The 23,357-nt window shown below is 30.6% G+C and overlaps 1 protein-coding gene across 1 annotated transcript; it reads left to right on the top strand.

The window, feature by feature from the left end:
* Positions 1 to 413: 413 nt before the first annotated feature.
* TRIADDRAFT_60120 (uncharacterized protein) lies at positions 414 to 12,652 on the top strand (the record flags this gene model as incomplete). Its single annotated transcript, XM_002116197.1, has 28 exons — positions 414 to 422; positions 747 to 783; positions 1,704 to 2,261; positions 2,337 to 2,476; positions 2,579 to 2,843; positions 2,926 to 3,657; positions 3,862 to 3,990; positions 4,389 to 4,471; positions 4,803 to 4,865; positions 5,068 to 5,176; positions 5,688 to 5,759; positions 6,125 to 6,250; positions 6,499 to 6,580; positions 6,735 to 6,831; positions 6,921 to 6,958; positions 7,182 to 7,287; positions 7,662 to 7,768; positions 8,805 to 8,907; positions 9,243 to 9,399; positions 9,628 to 9,694; positions 9,777 to 9,843; positions 10,158 to 10,243; positions 10,460 to 10,586; positions 10,709 to 10,750; positions 10,987 to 11,073; positions 11,274 to 11,394; positions 11,599 to 11,623; positions 12,619 to 12,652. 28 exons carry the CDS (start codon positions 414 to 416, stop codon positions 12,650 to 12,652), a joined length of 3,669 nt encoding a protein of 1,222 aa, XP_002116233.1.
* Positions 12,653 to 23,357: the final 10,705 nt, after the last annotated feature.

The following is a 23,357-nucleotide window of genomic DNA, read 5'->3' as shown; positions in this document are numbered from 1 at the left end:
ATAATGTATCAAAATAGAAAAGCAGACTACAAATTAAGTATAACTTTTTCTAGCAAGAGCGTTCATGGGATCATACACAAAGGAGTGAAAGTGTCATAACTGACAATTAGAAACCTTTTATAAAATTTTCCCAATTTTGTGATGTCTTAAATGTGTTGTATTCTTTTTTAAACCTATGCCGTTTTCTAATCGATAAGGTAGTTTTAATGTAAATCTGATCTGCTGCATTTGTACTTGCTAGTTACTCACTAGCGGTTAAGTTCTCCGCCATTTATGGCGTATACCTTTGATAAGGTTAAACAATAAGTACAAATGATAACTATCATGAAATTAGATTTCCTTTATCAGTATATAATTATACTTAATAAAACTGTTGTACACTTACATCCTTTGCTTACACTCGTAGAAGATATATGGTTTATGTAAGTTGTGTATGTAGCAATACACTTAAAGGTTAATTACAGTATTTACTATATAGAATTTTTGTGCAGACTTTCCAAGAAATTTTTAGTAAGATTTTAATTCTTGCCGAGTTTTAATAAGTAAATTGATTTATCATAACTAAAACTGTAATATTAATAGTATAACATCAATTTTACGTAGCTCTTCTCTACTGTTTCATGAATGCACAAAGAAACAATTATAACCTAAACAGCAATGACCTAAAACTATAGGATGAAATTAATAATGTTTGATAGTAATTTTCTATTAAGGGAATTAAGATTTTATATTGGATCCATTTCTAGATCCTTTGCATAACGTTGCGCATCGCCATTGCTCAAGGTTTGTTAAAATGTTGATCTATAGATGATATAAATAATTTATATCTTGGATTGAATGTAGAAAAACTGATCTGCTGCCTAGAATCATGGTTATTTTAATCATTTAGTAGTTTATTTATTTACTTGAAAGTAACGAGTTCGTGAGTAATCGGTAATAGATTGGTAAATTAATCAAAGATAAGAAAGGCTTTAACAAAATTACTTTATAAAGGTAGTCAAACATTAATAATTAATAGGAATAATTTTCTCGGGTAAAGCTAATTAACTAGAAAAGATATCTATTAATTTTTACGTTTCATCATAATTTTTAGCTGTGACAATACTAATGTTTGGTAGTAACCAGCGTTTTAGTATTGAATAAGTTTAAATAGAGGAACATAATTAAACATCTTAAGGTGTTTTATGGTTTCATGTCGTCACGTTTAAAATTATTCTGCGATATGGATGATATTTAAATTTACAAGCAAGTTTGAATTAGTGAAGATGAAATCTAAGATCATATTTATGACAGCTTTGATATGATCGTAGTTTTAAAAATTTGAAATAACAAAAAAGTACAGTGTAAAGGGTATAAATAATCTTAATATATCTGTTTCATTTAAATATCTAATTATATAGGATATTGATATATTTGCGTCTATCTCAGCTTTACATGCAAAACTGAGCTGTAATCATATCGCATGTCTGCAAAAGGAAGTTGATAATTTCGAAACTAATGTATAACGTAGCTATACCCATATTTGATATTGTAAAATTTAAATCGACAATACGGAGTTCAATGTTGAAAAGAGAAAGTTACCAGTACTACAAGTTTATACTTTCCGATTACTTTGCCAGGATCTTTAATATATCACATATCTAAATAGAGGAGTGTATGAAATAATCTATATTTTAGCTAAATGTTAATTCTTAATCAAATAGAGGAATGTGCTGATGGATGGACGGAAATTAGTAATCGATGCTTTAAATCCTTTACGAACGTTGAATCATTCGAAGATGCTCGAATCGCTTGCCAGGCATTTCCTTGTGGCGATTTAGCAGCCGATAATACCTCTACAATTCATGATAACTTAAAGGGAATACTACAGCATAATATTCTTTACTGGATTGGATTAAAAGATATAGTAGGCAATAATCAAATTGATGATTATCGCTGGTTGTCAAATGGTAAGAGTGTTACCAGTGGCCCAGATTATTGGGCAAACAGTTATCCAAAGCACGAGAATAAAAGATGCGTTCATGCTAGAAGTTTACCATCAAATAAGTTTCAATGGCGTAATAGTGACTGCAGCGATACTTATAGATACATCTGTCAAAGGCCTATTAGCATAGTGTGTTCTTCTTCCTCAGCAACTCTTAGTACAACCTCAGTAGTCTCTGATACTTCCTCAGGCGAAATAAGTCCTTCAGTAGTAATATCAACTTCATCTAAAGACGGCATCATTTCAACGGCAACAACCACCACGATCAATGAGATGGGTGCGTCAAACGCGATCATCAACTCAACTACACATGAGAATTTATTTATATCATCCTCTTTATTATCTGGTTTAGGCAATAGCATGATAGCCAACACGACGAGTGATTCACAGTTGTTAACATCTAGTAGTAATTTAGATTTTGTCTTTAGCTCAACGCAGTCTGAGGGTCTATTAGAATCGTCTACCATCATTATGCATAATGATCTGAACCTGGTTAGTACCAGTTTTGATATTGCCACGATACTAACAACGAGCACTTCACAGATGTTTGCGTCTACTATTTTGAATTTTAACTCTCATTCAATCACATACCAGGATTTATCATCATCGCTCATTACATCTTCAACTTTAGCTATTGATAATACTGCTAATATTATCTCAACAAAAAGTACAGTCATAGGCAGTGAAAAGTATTCCAATATATATGATCAATCTATATCGTCTAGTCCATGGACGCTTGGTAATTCTCCTATTTTAGTAATGAGCACGTTAAGCCAAATGGAATTGATGACATCAACTCCTAACAAATCGCATATTAGCGCAAGTATCATTGAAAATCCATCAACTATAATAGTAACAGGTAGAATTAACCGTACACTTATTTTTTCTAGATTTGGTTTCGAGTTGCGTTCATGATTTATGATCAAATTCCTTTTTATCAGATCCTATCTCCATTGCTAATGCAAGTGTATCGGATACAGAAAAAGCTGCAAATCATCATCTGCAGTCATCGTCAAATTTAATAATGTATTCCATCTCAAGTGTTATTTCAGTAACTACTACAACTAATGATGAAAAATTGATGTTTACTTTTAGCAGCCTCAATGATGAATTATCATTTAGGTCTACCAGTTCTAGTTTTAATCTTACTTTAAGTAGGCAAGAAAATGTATCAGTGTCGTCACTAATTAGTCCCATCTATCCTGATTTTAGTCTTACTATAAGTAGACAAGGAAACCCATCAACACTATCATTAAGCGATCGCACCAGTTCGGACTTTAGTCTTGTTTCAAGTACGCAAAAAAGTCCATTAACGTCATTATTAAGCAGTTCTACCATCTCTAGCTTTAGCCCTACTTTAAACAGGCAAGAAAATCCATCAACGTCATCATTAAGTAATCAAAATAGCTCCGGCTTTAGTCTTACTAAAAGTAAGCATGAAAATCCAGTAACATCGTCATTAAGCGGTCCTACTAGCTCTGGCGTTAGCCCTACTTTAAGTAGGCAAGAAAATCCAACAACACCATCATTAAGCAGTTATATCAGCTCTGGCTTTAGTCTTGCTTTAAGTAGGCAAGAAAATCCATCAACATCATCATTAAAAGGTCATACCAGCTCTTGTTTTAGTTTTACTTCAAGTAGGCAAGAAAATCCATCAATATTGCCTGTAAGCGGTATGTGTGATTTTCTATTTAATTTCTGTATCACATTTAATACGAATGCACTTTAAATGATATATTATCATGAACGAATTTTACTACGCTTTATATAAGTACTATGAAAGATTACTTATTGCAGTAGCTTTAACAGTACGAGTGAGACTTTTATATTATGTTATTTTGCAACAGTAGCTAATTTATACTTCTTCATTTGTCTAGTGTACAGGAAAACTAGTGATGCTTACGGATATTTTTCCAGCCATGTATCTGTAGACTTGCTCAATCATTCAGGTAGTCTTTCGTCGCCAGCAATGCTGCCATCTGGATATTCTAGCGAGTTCCCTGCAGGTATCATTAGACATGATTAACACTTACTGTCTTTTAACGATATACCTATGTACCCATTCTATCATTTGGCCACCTTTCAAATACAGTGATACAGCCATTAGAATATTCTAGCGACTATCCTGTACTTATAATGTAAATATCCTATAACTAATGACAAAAAGATCCATTGTTCTGTAGAATAACAACTATTTTTTTAAAGCTTATTTAATGGATTCATTGATTTTTTGTCACGAAACATAAACTAATATATTACATATTCATATGTACGATATGTAATATTCTAACAAGATAATGTACAAATTTTGTATTAGGCTGATCTAAATCATGATTATCAATTTCTTAAGGATTTCGCCGCCCGGCTATTCTCATTTATATTGTAAATATCGTCTTTACATTAGTTACTGCAAGCACTGTATTCAATCCGTCTCCTTCATTGGATAATGGAAACTCTGTTGCATCTGGTTTCATGACAAATAATACGGTAAATAGTAGGGAAAGCGTACAAATATTTTACCTTCAATTTTAAAAGTAATATGATGTTTCTTAGATAGGATTCTTATTTTATTGTTTATTAGAGTTAATAATTAACTCTTGTACTAAATTAATAACTCTTAATTATTTAAAATTTATTAATAATGCATTTATGATTAAATTTAGACATGTTGATTAATACTGTACTAGTAAGGACCTAAGGTTTATTTCTCTTGTAATGATGCAACAATTGTATCCATAACAACAAATTCGTTAGTATAAGCTATTAATGAATTCTCGATCTTATAACATAAATTAAAATATCAGATCTTTACTTATAGTTAAAGGAGATACAAGTAGCCAACGATCAGTTTATTGCAAATATTACAAAAGGTGTTGATAAGGTTAGTCAAGCATTAATATCTTTTAGGATTTTAAGAGGGAAAAATTTCATGCTTTGAAACTATGCTGTGTGACATATTATCCCCTAAATTAATTGCCTTAGACTTGAGATGATATAATGATATATTACATGTTTTGATGTTCATTGCTAAAAATTACGGAAATCAGATGCCTGATCGAGATTAATTATTTGCTACATTAAAGCGTCTTGGTTCTGTTCTCAAGCAAATCGATCACTATGATGCTGTTTTAGCAAAACAAATTAATCAAGCCAATATTACTACACGACTAACTTTATCGACACCAAATTCAGGTATTTATTTCATTTACTATGAAAAACGTAAAATCTATCATTTTAGCGTGTTACTATTTCGAATTTCTGTCATCCTATTTCCTTAAATTATTCGTAACGATTTTTTTCTCTTTAGTTAGTCTTTATTATGCTCATTAAAATATCTATTGAAAACACTACTTATTGTATAATATACAAATCAGCATGTCGCTATAATTTTTGACTGAATCGAAATTGTTTAATTATTAACCTGATGTTGATGATTATACTAAGTTACTGGAAATGTACGAAGTTGAGCTTAATTTTTGTAAATTTTCGTTAGGCTATTCAGCGATATGCTCCACCCACTATCACTTAGAACTGCACTTAGAATAAGGCTACTCTACCTCAATTATCCTCTAAGATCGAAAGGGGAACTGTAGTCTTAATACCAGAGTACAGCTTTACTTAAATACTACGCAATAGTTATGATTACTCGTACTTATAGGAGAGCAACGGGAATAATTTTACATTTATTAGACACTTCGATCAGGTAAGGTAGGAAAAGGGAATAAAAATTGCAATTATGAGCCGGCTTTTATAGCTTTGGCTCAGGTCGGTGATGGTAATAAAAAGCTTTACTCACTATTAACTATTCAAAAGGTTTGCTATGATACTTCAGTCTATACGGTTTAGTGTCAAACAGAGCTCCTATAAATAATATCCTAATAAAACATCCTATTTCATCAATTTAATACAGTGTACGCTTTCATTTCTATTGAACAAAACTATGTCTCCACTTACTTGTTAGCAATATAGATAATTAAGTGTTTGTTGCTTGCACTACTTGTGGGACTTTGCTATAGTTATATTTTGAATCTACTCTTTCATAATAATTTACCGAAAGAGAAACTATATTAACTCATCTGTTGCTGACTTTATATCCTGTCTTGTATCCTAATGCTATTTGCATCGCATATTATATACTAGAATTAATTGCTTATACAATCTCCGTATCGGATACGACTCCAATCATCAATCTAGTGTTATCACTATCTAATGAGTCCGAAGCAGAAGTAAGAATTCCGAGATCAATATTTCTGTTTTCTAGCCAAGGTATCGAATATCTCCGGTCATATTATGTATTCGAAATTACATATTCCCGTATCTTCTTCAAATAAGATGAAAAGCAATGTCATAAGTTAATTGCCTTTTTCTGTATAATATACTAGTCAGTTACACAGTTTAATTTTAATTTATGCGAAAAATTGTAAATCTGCAAGCAAACAAATCACATCTATTCAATTTAATACCGTACAATATTTGATATCCTTCTATTTGTTCGTAACTTTAACATATTATAGCTGATACTGTTACTGTGGTAGTAAGATCGTATCGTGCTGAAGAGAGTTGGACCAAAAATAACACTGACGAAACTAGTAGCAGGTATCTCTAGATTTATTATATTTTGTGCATATATTATGCTCTGTAGCATAATCGTACATAATGCTAGCGATTACCCTTAAATTTCTTTTCTTTAACTTCGCTAGTAGTGTTCAATATGTTTCATGTTAAGCAATATTTCAAATATTTCGTCTAGTATTATTTCCAATATCTTGTCTTGCTCAATGTATCCACTCCAAGATAAAAATTTTACTTTACCCGTTCATTTTTATCTTAAAATAAGATATCGAAAGGTCAGTTAAATTGATTATTACCGATTTATTAATCCTTTTAAACATTGATTAAATCTAACTAAGTACTGTAACGTCCTTTTTACTATTAGCTTCATCCACCCTATCGATGTGTATATTGGGAGAATACGTAAGATAATTTGTCTATCTAACTTCGATGTTATGCTAGTAATAACCAAGCGTATTTCGTGACTAACATCAATCTAACTTACCTGTTTATTAAAATAGATAACGTAACATTTACGCTTCGTTTAGTTGAGATTAAAATAAGGAATTCTTAATATTAAGATCATGATTCATCATGTTAATATTTATACTACTCAAACTTTATTAAATCGCAAACATGTTTGCAGACAATGGTCGCAGTATGGAACAGATTTGATAGGTTATAATTCTAGCACTGTACATTGCACAACCATTCATTTTACAAGTTTCGCCGTCCTTATGCAAGGCTCCAAGGTAAACCAGAAATATTTATTGATGCTGTAATACAATCATATTCGTAAAATACAAATAGTTTAAGGATAATGTAGATATACATCAATATATAAAGTTATTTGCCTTTTGCATGCAGTAAATCTTTACGGCAGATTATTAATTTTCCTTGAAGTGGAGTTTCGGTAACCTTTCGTATCCTTGTTACGAGTACACTGCATTTTCATGAAAAATTCTTGAGAGCTAAATAAATTTTTTTAAATTTAATCTTTTTCGTTACATTTATTCTTCGAACAATGCACTTGATTTAGAAGACACAATGACAGTCACAACATATCACAATATTACGTGACTGATTTTAATGTACTACGACATCATTGATCGTGTTTTGATTGTAGGCATTAACTGGACCTCATGATACCTACCTTCGCTACATCACTTATATTGGCTACTCTATTTCACTATTCGCCCTACTGATGATGATAATAATATTGATTAGCAGCAGGTCCGTAACGAGTATGATAGTTAATTTTTATGTAATAAACTTTTGTAGTAAAAGGTTTGATATTGATATGAGCTATAACAGAAACTATCTATTCAAGATTATCTTTTGTTAGTCTAGAATATCTTGTTACTGATTTTCTAAAGATGTTGGAGAGGTTAGGGGCTCCTATTTGGAATCTCTTGTCAGTCTAAAGAATAAAAGCGATGAATAGCTGAAGTTACTGAACTTCTGATTCTTAATTCTTATAGATAAGGCCCTCTAAGCAAATATATTATAGTTACTAGTTTGAGACAAAGCATAATCCGCAAATACAGCGTTTTATAGTCTACTAAAGATAATCATGATTGATACTCACATTCCAAGAATTTACAGGTTGAGAATTTATAATTCTTATTACTCTAGAAGTTCATCCTATATGAAGCACCTAAAAATATAACACGATCGTTCGATTTGTAACGGCGAAAAAATTAAATTATTGCAGAAAACTGAACACTGCAAGTCTTCTGTCAGGTTGTCCTCCCCGACATCTACCTACAGTACGGTTATAAATACTGACGATAGGAGATCGTCACGAGAAACAGTAATACGACTAGTCTTCCTAGGATAAAACTGACCCAAACTTTCTTGAAAAATCAGTCAATTTATAGTAAATCTGCATAAATATTAATTATTACTACTTAAATATTATAAAACTATGTATTTATCTATAAAAGAATGCATTAAGTCGTAGATGTCCAGTAAATATTCTCGACATATACAAAAGTGTGTTACTTGACGAAAGTAAGAGGAACTGTAGTGAGCAAAAGTCATTTAGTGACAACGGTCGTGAAACAATAGTAAGCAAAAATCCATTATTGGATAGAATTGTTGTGTTAGTCACTTTATAGTTTATCATAGTAATTGACGACTGCATTAAAGTAAATAAAATGAAAGCGATGGTACAGTTAGAAAAGAATTACAATTTTTACGGTACGGTAATTATATCAATTTATCTATAAATTTTTAATCAGAACAGTTCTCTTAAAATTCATTCTAGGAAATTACATGCAGTAAAGAACTTTATTCATCTAAATTTGGCTATTGCTATGGTGATATGTATTAGTGGATTCTTAGCTGGTATGAATGCAGCTAGCCTGCCGGTAATTGCTCATTAATAGAAAGATGATAGATAAAATAATGCCTTGTATAAAATTACAAGATATTCGAATACCGGTGATAAAATTTATGATATTTTGAATGTACGGCATTTGTCTGTTCTCTAAGTACGTATTATTGATACTTAAAAACTAAGCATACGAGAGATTGATCATGATAACTTTAAGATATCTTAATGATAAAATATACGTATACGTGATAACCGTTATTGTTATTTCTAGATATATTAAAAGTATACGATGACAATTGTTATAAGAGCGTCAACTGCATTTTTCAAAATTGGCTATAATGAAATAATTGTGACTTTCTTTAACTGTAGCTTATTTGCACCATCATTGCGATTACGTTACATTTCTTCTACTTGGCTAGTTTAATGTGGATGATGATGGAAGCCATACTACTTTTGCACAAAATTTCTTCCGTACGCAAAAATATGGATCCGAACCTTCGATGGGTTTACTTTATTTTCGGCTGGGGTGCGTATAAAAGATATATCCGTAAATCGCAGTAGCTGTAATATTATTTTAAAATTGAATATTTACTGTTAGTACAGTAAATTGATTATCGATAATCGTTGTTAATCTATTTAATTTAAGAAAGTGTAAGAAGTAATTTCGTTTAACATTTGTATCATAGGTCATTTATTAATACAAATGTTGTGACAATTGAAATATTTTTTATTTATTTTTATAAATGGCTCTTAGCGCCTCCAGCTATTGTAGTATCTGTGTCCGCATCTACTGGGATTGATGCCTATCGTAATCGAGATTAGTAAGTTTTTAGCATGAATAAACGATGATCGTGTACTCATATATCTGTTAACATGTAATTAATTGAACATCGCTTTTGACAGTTGCTGGATTCGAAATGCTACTACTCAAATGTGGTTCTTTGTAGGTCCAATTATTTTTATAGTTGCGGTGAGATAATGAAGACAGTTATATTTCATATAAGGCTTGAAATATCAGTAAAATGTATCTTAACAACTAGATAACCAATATTTAATATTTACTTCGTATAGTATTTGTAAAATTATAGTATTATCAATCTGTCTTTGATCTACAATTAATTAATTAGTTTTAGCTATATAGTTTGTGACATAGTCTAGGCTAACATTGGCTAATGAAAAGATTGACTACCCTCGTATTTATTAGATATAATCAGTGCCGGTATTACTAATATTCTAACCCATAGGCGAAATTTAAATAATTATTTTCTTCACCGGATGTTCTAGTGGAACGTGGTGGTAGTAGTCACCGCTATTAGGTCACTTTTCTCTATTAAGGCTGTGGTCCGAAAGTCCGAAATTCAAAAATTCAAGTATGGTAAAAAATTCGTCCCTTCTGAATTTAATTGCTAAGATGCTAATATAATGATATATATTATAACTGTAAAAATATGTATAAAATGTCTCAGATATAAAAGTTAAAAAACTTGACTTTGTTATTAATAAAACCTGCAAGTATTTCCAGATAGATGAATAGCAACAAGTAATATGATAGCCTAATCAAGGTACTTTTTACCGATTTCATGTAGAGTCGGAATAAAAGCTGTAACTTCCTTGGTCTTTCTCTTTGGTATATCATGGATATTTGGTATCTTGTATTATGCTACGAACCATATTGTCTTGGCTTACTTGTTTACAATATTAAACTGTCCACAGGTTTGCTTTTAGCCTGCATAGCACTAATAGTCTTATTTTTTTGTTAGCCTTCTCTCCGCCACATATATTGGTTCTGTTTATTTAACACTATTAATGATTTTGTTATTTTCCTTGGTGTAAAGGGATTGTTGATCTTTTACTTTCACTGCTTTCAAGATCGCGAGGTAAGTTATTGATCATGTGTTTTTAATCTCTTTTATGCAAACGTAAATTATAATTATAATAGCATGGTAAAGTGAAAGATCGGCGATCATCAATGCAAAGCTTTTAAAGTTACTTTCTAAATGCCGACAACATACTAAGAGCAGTTATACATGCCATAATATTAAAATAGCAGTAAATGATGAGAATTGATAGTAGCTATGTTGCTTTATATCATGACCTATTCGATTACTATTAGATGCAAGATTACATGCGGAAGAAGTTCAAACTTGGTTCCATGATTTTTCCAACGCGCTCTACTGGCGATTGTAGCAGAGATATTCGAGTACGACTTGTTACTAATTTTTAATGTCTTAAGATAAGCCGGTTCTGTACTACTATATAACTTAGTTTCGGGATGAAATTAGACTGCTTATATCCTTAGCTAGTGAATACGGCACTAAATTAGAATGAGTAAAATCTATTTATCTTTCATTTATCGGACTCTAACATGCGTATTTATCTAACTACAATGTTTCAACTTAGCTCGAAAATACACGTTCCAGTCGTACTGCTAAAATATCAGTGCGTCCAATTTCTCAAGATAATGCATGTTATGAATGTAGGGATATTGGAAGATGTTCATTCAGTCATAATAAGACTGCAGGTATCAGATTCAAATACATTCATTCATTTAGAAATGACCATCATCGGTTTAAAATGATCATATTTTTAAGACTATAGCAAATATTAGCTTATCCATACTACTGATAACTAGTTAAGAAATATTTATTAGTTCCTTAATTTGCAAGTATTTATTTCAAATAATTATCTAAAATTAATCTTCTGGTTCTTAATGTTGAATTGATAGCTATAAGAAAGGATTCATCAAACAGGTGAGTAATACTACTACAGACGTATTTTTTGCATTGTATATTTCACTTAAATGAAGATACAGAAGCCTGTTCATATATATTTTAGTTTAGACATTATTGATTGTGACGATATTGATTTGTCTCACAGATTAAGATATATAATTAATCTCTCGAATTATGATTTAACTTTTTCGATCTAGTGTTACTACCTTGCTCTCTACGTTCGATAATCCTGACGTGTCAGCGAACAATATGACAGATGTCGTTACTCATCTTTAATTTAATCAGAGATAAAGGAACGACATTTGAAGCGTAATTTGGATTTCTACTTATGAATATTACGTATATCACATTGTAATGTAATTTAGTATTGTGATTGTAGACTGTTAGCCATGTTTAGTATAATGAACTGTAGCGTAACTTCTATTTTTATCCTAAGAGATATTTGGTAGCCATAACTATAGACTGTAGTGGTATAGACTCTATGCTAAAGTACAGATGACTATATACAGTACAGTAAGGTGTTGAGTTACTAATAAGGTTATAGGTAAAAATAGAACTGCAAATCGTATATTAGGATATGGTTAATTCATTGTACTTTGGCTGGTGTGAATAATGTCTACGTAAATACTGTAGTCGTATCCATTTCGGATTAATGATGGTCCGCAGTAGAATAGTGTTACTAAGAATAATTTAACTATATGTAAAATAAGGTAAAAGGTTGCCATGCGGATTGTAGCTGCGAATGCTACGAAAAGTATAAAGGCATGCAACTTTAGATTATTCAGTTAGTTCGTTGTAGAAGTCTTTAGTAGTAGTATTCGGCTAGAGTAGAGCTATGTGTAGTTAGTCTTTGTATAAGATTCAGTAAAGCCCTTATTTTTCTAAAAGTTGGAATTTCGTGATCGGTATATATCACACACATTAATACATAATTATTCTCCATATGCATATAATACGAAATTGTACAATAATAATTAATCTTCGATGGAGTCCAAAGATGTCTTTTAATTTAGATGCTCGCGGCGCATTGTCAGTAATTATATTTAATTATTCTCTCTAAATATATACAACGAAATTGTGCAATGGTAATTATTCATGTATTAGTGCGAAAGTGGTAATAATAAAGGATGTTCCTATACAAATGAAAACAAAGAATAGATCCAGCAATAGGGAAATCAAAAAATTTTTACGTACATCGTCTTCATAAACAACAGGGAAAAATGAGCCTAGGTAACCTATGTTGAAGTTTAAATCGTGAATATATTATAAAATCAGTTCATATTAATCAGAGTAATTAATAATTCATTAGATATTTATAAAATACAACCTTGTGTTCAATATTAGTTAACAAGTTCGTTGATAATTCCAAGTCAAAAGTTAATAGAAAAATCAATTTAAATTTGTTTGTGACTATTTATGGTTCCATCACTGATAACACTTAATTAAGCTAATGAGCAATATCGTAATGAATTGCTTATGATAAGAATTAGTTGATATCAGAATTTTAGGACGGTGTAAGAAATAAATTTTATTCGGCGATCTCTCTATATCGATATCGTTGATGTATCCATTTTTAATGGCAAAATAAGTGAATGATAGCATTGTTTCGGCATTTCAAATTTAACTTTCTTATTAATTCTGCGGTCAATGTCCATATCGTAGCTATTAAGCATAATGTTTCGGACAATATCATACCAACTCATAAATACGCACAGAAATTATCGTAGACGTTGTAATGACCGATTAATAGTCTTTTACTATTACTATATAGCATAGCTTAACATCATTGAAATCATTACAGACATATAAACTTAAAATGATAACAGAAAGATCGTCTCTCGAGTTATACAGCCGTTGCTTTCCAACTTTGCTTACTCAAAAGTTATTGCTGCTGTATTTATTACATGCTTTTCATCTGATATTTGTTAATAGTTATGCCACGATTAAAACTGCAAAGTGCTGTTTATGTTAGTCAAATAAAATCTGATTTTAAAGTTATCTGCTTGAATGCTATTATTTAGCTGTTAGATAATGGTGCACTTTATACCTGAAGCATCACAGATTGAGGTTTTAGTACATAGTTAACCATCTTTCAATATGATTCGTAATTTGAGCCAAATTTGCTATCAGCCGAGAATAGTAGCGGTATACAAAATAATAATCTAGAGGTAAAGGGATAAATTTTATATCTTCAGAATGCCTTTAAAAATAGTCATAAATGTATAAATTCACTTCAAGGTATTAATAATAAATCCAAACCGATTTAATGTGCAGCACATCAGGAAAATAGGACACAATTTATAACCGCTACTTATCGTTTGAGGTCCGAAATTTGCTTGTAGTAAGAGAGGCAATTACAATTTTATATCATCATAGCTTATATGATATCGTAATAATTGAATATAGGTTCTTAATAAAGAGCACAGGAATACGTATGGATGATTAATAAGGCTGAATGTGATGCTATTACGGCACTGCGTAATCAATTAAAGTCATTATTGATTAGCAAATAATGAATACCTTAAAATAGTCTAGATAAGGTCATATGTTATGTTGTTAAATTTTATTGGGGTTGTGGTCAATACTTTGGTTGTGGAATTGTGATATAAAATACAAGCTATTGTGTATCTATTTACTGTAAATTAAAAGTCTTGCTGGACTCCAGGATTAAAGAATATATAGACGGAGAATGAGGGTTTCAATACTCTAATTTCCGGAATATCTGCATACTCGTATCTATTTAGTAATTGCATATATGTAACTTGTAAAATATGTACCTTTTTCACGCTAGTTAAAATATTGAAATTCATTGTAGAAAACTGTTTCAGTGTTTGTGGTTGTAAAGTAAAGTAGTAATTACTTATGAAGCGTACGTGAGTCGTAACGTGAGAAAATTACAATAATTAATCAGTTATCTGTGGAGTACAGCCGAGAAATTAAGTTCTCATATATCGCTAGCGTAGAGGCTCAAAATATGCATACTAGGGAAGTAGCCCGAGTTATCGTACCTACGCTAAAGTTTTTCTGCAAATCTTTATCACAAAAGAGGATTGTAACAGATGCCTTTAGTTAGAAGAAATAATAAATTATTGGCCATAGGTTATCTAGTAAAAATATCTATTATATTCGTCATATTAAAAAAGAAAATTAAAAAATAATTTTGTTATTGTTGTAACGTAGGTGATAATTTTTAATCCATTTTAGGGCTAGTGCTTAGCGGTGTAATCTATTCTATTTGTGATAGCTTTTTTCGGCTGTTATACAGATATGATGCTGGATATGTTATAATAAATCCTATTTCTCGTTGCGGTTTTTATTATCTATTCTGGAATTCTTGATATGTATGGAAAGGTATGGGTTTGGTCAATTCAAATACTTTACTATAAAACAAGTAATCATTAATGATATAATAGTGCAGTCAATGATAGTATCAGAGAATAAATACTGTAAGCAGAATAAAATTGGCGCCATTTTAATAACTGAAACATTTGTTATTACTAGTAGCTGTGAACAAATGATACTATTTTGATACGAGTTTATAGTTAATATCCTCGCTCCATTTATTTGTATTGCAACTCATACTTCTACCTTGACAAACAGATCAGACGAAAATCATTTTGGTAATTTTAATGCTTTCGTATTTCCGATATTACATTTTATTTGAATTTTTAACTAAAATACCTTTATGACACTTGGGACAAGAATATTGGTCGTATAGGCTGACACTTCGATTCTATTCTAGTACATTTTCAGAAAGAAAGCATGAGCGCTTATAGAGATCTTCTCGTCTTGCAAATGTATGTTACTGATAGCGATGCAGTAGTATCTATTGAAAATATGACAAGATTATACTTTGAAGCTATCTACTCAATTTCATTCCAATTTTTTCTTATGAAATAATCGTGATGCGCATCTAGTTTATTGCTTGTATATATCTTTTAACTTTCCGAATATCTTTAAGAATTGTAGTGAAATACAATTTTCTTTCAGGCATTTTAATCGTACTCAACTTGATACTAGTTCACTTTTAAAGGCTTATGCTGCTTTAATTTATCTGTGTTCAACATAACATACCTTCCAATTTTCAGGATTTATGTATTGCTTGCTTGGTATGTACTGTACATTACTGTTACCCATTATCATATAGTACCTCAAAAATACTAATATAAATGTATTAAAAACTAACGGGTAAAGAAATTTTATCTAGTGTGCGTTCATAAAATCAATAACATAAAATTAAATATATCACAGCACATGGTAAGCAATCATTTTATACGCTCTTTTTCTTAACTTTACATTATATTAATTCGTGTTATATAGATACTCAATTAACAGATTACATCTTTCTACTTTGATTCTATGACAAATTTTGATCAATAACGTGATTTGTAATGAAAGAGTTATAGTCTTTTACTATTACTATACAGTATCCGATGACATTATTTACTGCTTGTATTCCTACTCTTAAAATTCATTTTACTGAAGTTATTTTATCTAATCGTTATATCGAGTATTTAGAGAAGAAATTTTGATGGAATTTTTTCGATAGCTTGTAATAGACAGCTAGGTCGATCAATTTTGTTATAGCTTTTTGTCTTGACAGAATTGATATCATTATCTTTTTATCTTTTTTAGATCGTTTATGTAACGTTAACTGCCATCAATGCTGACGGTTCGTTAAAGTATTAATCAATAGATGATATAAATAGTATAGATTTTAGATTGAAGGTAAAGTAACCAATGGATTAAATTTCCAATAATAGTGATGTGTATATCAGTGATTAGTTTATTTTCTTGACGTAATGAGATCATTGATGATTGTATAAATTGATCAATTTACTCAAAATTGAAAGGATGATTATTAGCGAAACTATTCGATAATGCTTATTAAAACGATTAACGAAAATATAACTATGAACGATGCTAAATGCTGTACTGTAGGGAAGATGCCTATCAAATACAGATTCTTCCTATTTTCGATCTTGACTATGATCCTGATACTGATGTCAGCATCATCTTTATAGTATGTTATCCATTACCTAATGCTTGACCTTGAGCACAGTAATATTGAAAAGAAACATAATTACTGCATAGTATCGTCCTAGATGACGTATTAGAGATGATATACTGTCGTAGATACGATGATATTTAAAAATGGGTTGAAATTAGTTACAATACAGACTAAGAAACAATTATATTTTTGATAGCTATGATATGATTGCAGTTTTAAAAGATTAGCTTGCTACAGTTGAAAAGGGGATGTACTAAAATTACAGCTGCTTTACCTAAATATCGAATTTGGAGTTGCATAGACTGTAGTTAAATATCGAAAAAAGTTATTTATTAGTGATACATACCAGTATGTTACAATACTGAAAATCATGCACAGTATTCCAAAATTAAATGGTAGGAGAGTACCTAAAGCATAGTTGATCTTTATTAATTAACAAAATGTCAAGTATGACAAACTGTTAAGAAACTATAAATTTTGGCTAATGACAAACTCTTAACTGGATAGAGGAATCGATAAGTATTATTTCAAGCGCTTTGGGGCCATGAAATCCTTCGGTGGTGCTCTAGCTGCTTGCCAGGCATTTCCTAGTATCGATTTGACAATTGATAATAGCTCTGAAATTCATGATGGCCTAGATGATATACTAATACTCTAGACTTGTCACTGGATTGGGTTAAAAGATACTATGGATAACAACCAGCTAGGTAATTATCATTGGTTGGCGAACGCTCAAGACGTTATAGCTAGTTCACAATTTTGGTTGTAGACCTATCCATTATATTCAGCTTTTGGATGTTTTCACATTACAAAACTTGCTGATCTTGTGCACTGGTAGGATAATGACTGTGAAACTTTTTATGCAAGCACTTCTTAAAGACAATTAATTTTTGTCAAGTTTCTTACTCTTATCCGACCACAGTTAGCACAGGTTCAGCAAGCTGTAGTTTTTCTACTAACCAATTAATTTCCTCGTCTGTGATATCTATGCTAACTAGTAATAATGTTATTTCGGCAACAGCTGCTTCTAGTCAATTAGATGTATATGCTTCCCTACTACCCTGTCTGATATTCGTACTAGCGAAATAAATCTTTCGCTATTATCGACTACCTTGTCTGATAATCATAGTATTTTACTCACCACTATGATGGCAGAAATAAAGTCTACATAAATACTGTAGTAGTTTCCAGATTGGATTAGTGATGGCTCACTGTAAAATGTTATCCCTAATAATAATCTGAATATACTGTTGTTACAAATCTTCTTTGTAACTAGAAAACGGGTCTGAAACACTATCTTCACTAGTACTCGTGTTCCCAATTAACTTAGGGACCTATCGTAGTTGAACTAACTCTCAGCTACACAAATAAGCTACTAATGAGTAATAGGTTTAAATACATCACTTTATTTACGTTAATCTTCGTCGTAAGATGTACTAAAGAAAAACGTAAGAATATTCTTAGCAATAAAAGTCAAGTGATCCTGCAAGTGACTAAATGGAACTGAGCAGCTAAGCTAGTGCTCGCCTTTTTAATAGTCTCGGCCTACGCCGATGATGCACTTGCGAATATTCTTGACATAGCGACTTATACTGTACAGTATACATATCCTATGATACCTTGGCAATTATAAGTACTTATTAATTAACATTAATATCTAATAAGCTACTGGAGCAAACAACAATTTAAATGAGATATTTTAATTAACATAGCAATTAATATTTCGGAGCATGGCTCTGTAACAACTGTATATTGAATATAGTAGAATGTTGCTATACTGATAATAGCTGCGAATGCTACGGAAAGTATAAAAGCTGGCAACTATAATTGTTCTAGTAATTCTTTCTAGGAGTATTTAGTAGCTGTATTCGGCTAAAGTATAGTTGTGCATGTATTATCTTTGTATAAGATCTAACAATGTTCCAAATCTCTACAAATTTTGGATTTTCTTGATCAGCTATGTCACATGCACACCAGATAAAACTTCCGTATTAGATTAACATAAATAAATTTACGTAAGAATTGCGAGTAAAAGATTAGTATGAAATAGGCAAATCAATAATAATGGCCTTGCAATATCTTGCACTTACTAATGAGCCAATCAACAACTCAGTCCTCCACACGAGAATGTCAATCACTCTAAGTGTTAGAAACGCCATTCATCTTACATTTCTAGATTACTAAGAATGATGTTTTTAATAACACAATGGAAGCATTGTCCCAACTTTTATCGATAAAACAGTCTACAATAATATGGATAATTAGTATGTATCATCTGCTCACAGAAAATCATTATTTCATTAAATTTATATGCTACTAACCAGCTTTGTGACAAGATAGCGAAAAAGCTAAATCTTAAAATCTTGTCTCTGAATTACGTATTAGGGCAGCAAAATCCATCTAAGAAACACTTTAGAACACTCATTCTAAATCCTACAGATTCTCAGTGATTTGTACGCCTGTTACGGAGCAAAGCACCGTACTTGCTAATTAAATAGATTTTGTCGGTATTTAGCTAATGGATCATATTTCCTTATTAGATCTGTACGAGAAGGTACTCGGCTACTCTACTAATAAAAACTATACTAATCTTTTAGAACAGTCTTATCCCTGTGTGACCGAAAGTAGTAAAGAACTACCATACAGTAGATCTCCAGGTGTAGTGGAGCAAGGCATAAGTAATCTATTAGTTTAGTGTAGTAGTTCGCAACACTAAGTTTATGACAACGCCATTACCTTTACGTTAACACTATACTTCAGAACTAATTTTTCTATCAAAATTTAGGGCTTGGATAACTTTTTATAAAAACTGGAAGCTATTACTAATATCAAAAGGGCCTATAGAATGAGCAGCAAATTTATATCGAAATGCCTAATTAATGAAATGACATTTAAGGACATAAATACCCGATGACTGACTGATACAAGGCATCTAGATTACTATATATTTATTCACAAAACCATCAAGACATAATATACAATCTAATGTAAAATAGTCACAATCATATATTAAAGTACAAGATGTGTACAGTATATACTATCTCATAATCTAAATAAAATTATGTCACTAAACATCATTAATTACTCTAAGAGAATATAGCACCTTGAAATTACAATATTAAGATTAGGTATTCTTTTATTACGAACTCACGCACTGTAGTAACTAGGTTTATCGAACAGAACTTGTAAATATTACTGTTAATGCTATATTAGATTCAGTAGCATAAATGTAAATCTTTCAGAAAGTTTCATTTTTGAATATTGATACTATTAAATAGTAAGCAAGTGATAATAGGGCATCATCAAGCAAAAGTTACGCTTAGAGAGGGACGGCAGTAAAAATTCAATGCTATTTCCCAATAATATTCTTGATCATATTCTTAGACGAGGCAGTAAAGATACGTAGGGTAGGTTACTTAGCGATAGACATTCAGAAAGAATACTTCGGTAATAGTAAATTATATTGGATCATTTAGTCTTGGCAACGCTTATAATCCTCAATATGGCATTAGATATAGAGAAAGTGAGATGAAAAATTGCGACAGATATTGATTTTATACAATCAATTGCGCCTTATTGATATACATCATTTTAGATATAAAAGTATTGAGGAATAATCTATCAATATGCTTAGAATTAGTCTAAGAGATTAATTTCTGGTCACCATAGTTACTTATAGAGTAGGCAAATTTATTGTAAGGTTTTACTTCACACATTCGTTAAATTTTACTCGTCAAACATTTCTTAAATACTAGTATATAATGCAGTACATTTAAACTTATAATATAATCGTTACAGGTTTAAATATCAAATTCACTGAATTATTAAAAAGAAATATTAACAACATTATGGTACAAAATATAGCAATATATTTGTCACGGTACGAACTACCGTGAAGAAATAGATATCTAAATTTGGTTAATATAATATAGTGATATTATATTACAACTAGTTACTTACAATAGGGATTACTCTAATTGTAAATGTATTACAGTAAATTTAATGCTGCGCTGTAATGTGTACTGAAATGATTCTGTGAATGGACATATTGTAGTCCGACTGTGAAAAATTAGTTAGTAGATGTTCTCACCTAAGTATTTTTATAAGATGACTTGTGAATGTTAGCTGCTGTAGAAGGGTATATAAGCCCGTTAGATAGTTGAATAAAACAGTTCTCAATTGTCTAGTTGAGTTTAACGTAGAATCAAAGGCGTCTAAATTCTTGTGAGTAGGGATACTGAATCCCGGAGACTATAGTAATTTAGAGATTTGTTTTACGTTATCCTTGTCACGAAGCTGGTTTGTGACAATGTTATACTCCATGCAGCCGAATTTTGTGCCATAGTGTATAATTGATGTAAACTGAACTAAAAATTCACGAAAGACTTTCTAATTTCACTATCAATATCTTATTAAATAGATAAGATTCTTGTAACTTGTCAGGATTACAATGGAGAATAATGTAGTCTGTTTTCATTCGAAATTTTACATGCAAACTTCAACTATAAAAATTATTGTTAAGTTGTAATTACTTCAGTTTCATAATACTTATTGTGGTTATAAGATGGATGTTTTCCAAAGTAAATTCATTTATGCAATTTTTTTCAGCCCTGTAAAATAGCGATGTATAGTATTAGCTATTAGGGATTTTGTTGATGGCAAATAATTTATTAGTATGTAAACATTGTCAAGGTACGGCTAATGAGCTTTCTAAATACCGTAAATATTAGTTATGGCTCCGCTGACGTTAATATCAGCTATTATCATCATTATTGTATAAGCTAATAGAATAATTAAATGTTGAGTAAATCTGATTCATCTATCAGCTATAATTAAAATTGTATTTACTGACCTAGTATCTACTGAACAGTATTTTATTATACAACTTTGCTGTGATTTTAGGAATTTTAGATATAATAATCTTTTGTTTAGAAAAATACTGTATGAAACGATGCATGTTATCCGTCTAATTTATTTGTATAGGTTATGATAAACAATACCGAAATCTGCTTTAAACCGTATCTACGTTCCGGGAGACGATATGACGTATACATGCCGATATTGTTAATTTTTGCTTTATTGATTCATTTCAAACTTTCTTAATGTAAAAGGAATTGAATAACCGTTTTTTAGAATTTGCTTGTATTATAATTTAGCAATTAATTATTGTATGTACATTTTAAATATGTTTTTGAGAGATGAATAGACATCTTTGATTGGTTATGATGCAGATGAGTATGGTACATCTGTCTAATTGATAGTCATCAGTTACATGATTTATTCGATCAGTAAAACACCCTATGGTCTTCAATTTAAATTGTAATTTTTTATACAGTTGTAATTGAAGTGATTCATGCTGTCTCACTTTATTTTTATTAGTACACATACAGCAAGATTGTATGTTGCTTGATATTTACTGATTAGTTCGGAGATAATAGTTAGAAAGAGGGTTATATATGCAACAAACTAAAGGAAACAGATCTATAGATAAAAAAGGTGTAGGAATCTCTATATTTATATTATTTTGTTAAGTAAACGGTTACAAAATATAGGTACTAAATAACCTCTATAGCGTTGTCATTCATAAAAGTATTATGGAAATCATGAAAAATTATAAAGAAAATGAGTACTATAATTCCCTTACAGGCCCATATTATGCTATTTTTTCTATCGAATTTCAATTCTTCAACCAATTTATTACTTGGGATTAATAGTTTTTTTTCAATAATTTATTTAAATATATTATTGAAAGTTTATGAAATTCAATCGCAAATAGGAGCTATTGCAATTAATAAACGGTACAGACTAACATTGGACAGGCATAAGAGCTGATCGGATATTAGAAATGTATCATAGAAAGAGGTTATAAATAATTGCTATTGTTACAGAATTATTAACAAGCTCTTCATAATTTATCAATTTCATTGATGTTATTTTTTTTAATCGCCTGAATATATAAACAAATCTGTATCGCTCCTCAAGTTACGTGCGCGCCTGTGTTATACTAATCGAAATACCTTTAAGGGCTAAAACTAAAATAATAATTGAAAGAGTACAAATTTGAATTAATTTGAATATTTACGAGCGTAAGCGGTCGATATTAAATGAGAAAAATCTTTAATGGATACAGTGTCTAAGAGAAAGAGTAATTATGAATAAATAATTATGACCATTTTCATCAATACATCAGTTGAACTATATCGTCTGTTATCTATTACCATTTTTATCCAATCCCGTCTAATGGAATAATATTGTTACGATTTTATTCATCAGCTTTTATTTTCTTTGACTACTGTTAATTATTTCCTGTGCGTCAAGATTGATATATCATTTGTGTCGTACATAACAATCAATCATGAATTTTCTAAAATTTACACTTTTGATTTTTTATTCTTGAGTTTACGAATGTGATCGTTTCGACATAACTTTATCCTACTGTTATACACATATTTTCCATTTTATGACTTGTTATAGCATAATAAGTTTGCAATTTAGTATATGTCTTACTGTACCTTTTAAAACTAAGTGTTAGAAAAGCCATTCTCATCAAGAACAATCAGTAACTACATAAACTATTAGAGAATCTAGAAGCTAAATGGATGAATTCAAGCCAACAAAATTTCATTATTCTTGTAATTGTCATACCACGGTGGACGGTGCATTGATAGTATGTATTAAACTTGATTTAATTTTGATATAAAGAAGAATTACGCGATTATAATTTATTTACTCTTAGCGACA

The sequence above is a fragment of the Trichoplax adhaerens genome, genomic scaffold (assembly GCF_000150275.1).
Source record: "Trichoplax adhaerens TRIADscaffold_14 genomic scaffold, whole genome shotgun sequence".
Taxonomy (NCBI): domain Eukaryota; kingdom Metazoa; phylum Placozoa; class Uniplacotomia; order Trichoplacea; family Trichoplacidae; genus Trichoplax; species Trichoplax adhaerens.
The sequence above is the reverse complement of the archived record's forward strand: the minus strand, read 5'-3'. Positions and strand labels throughout refer to the sequence as shown.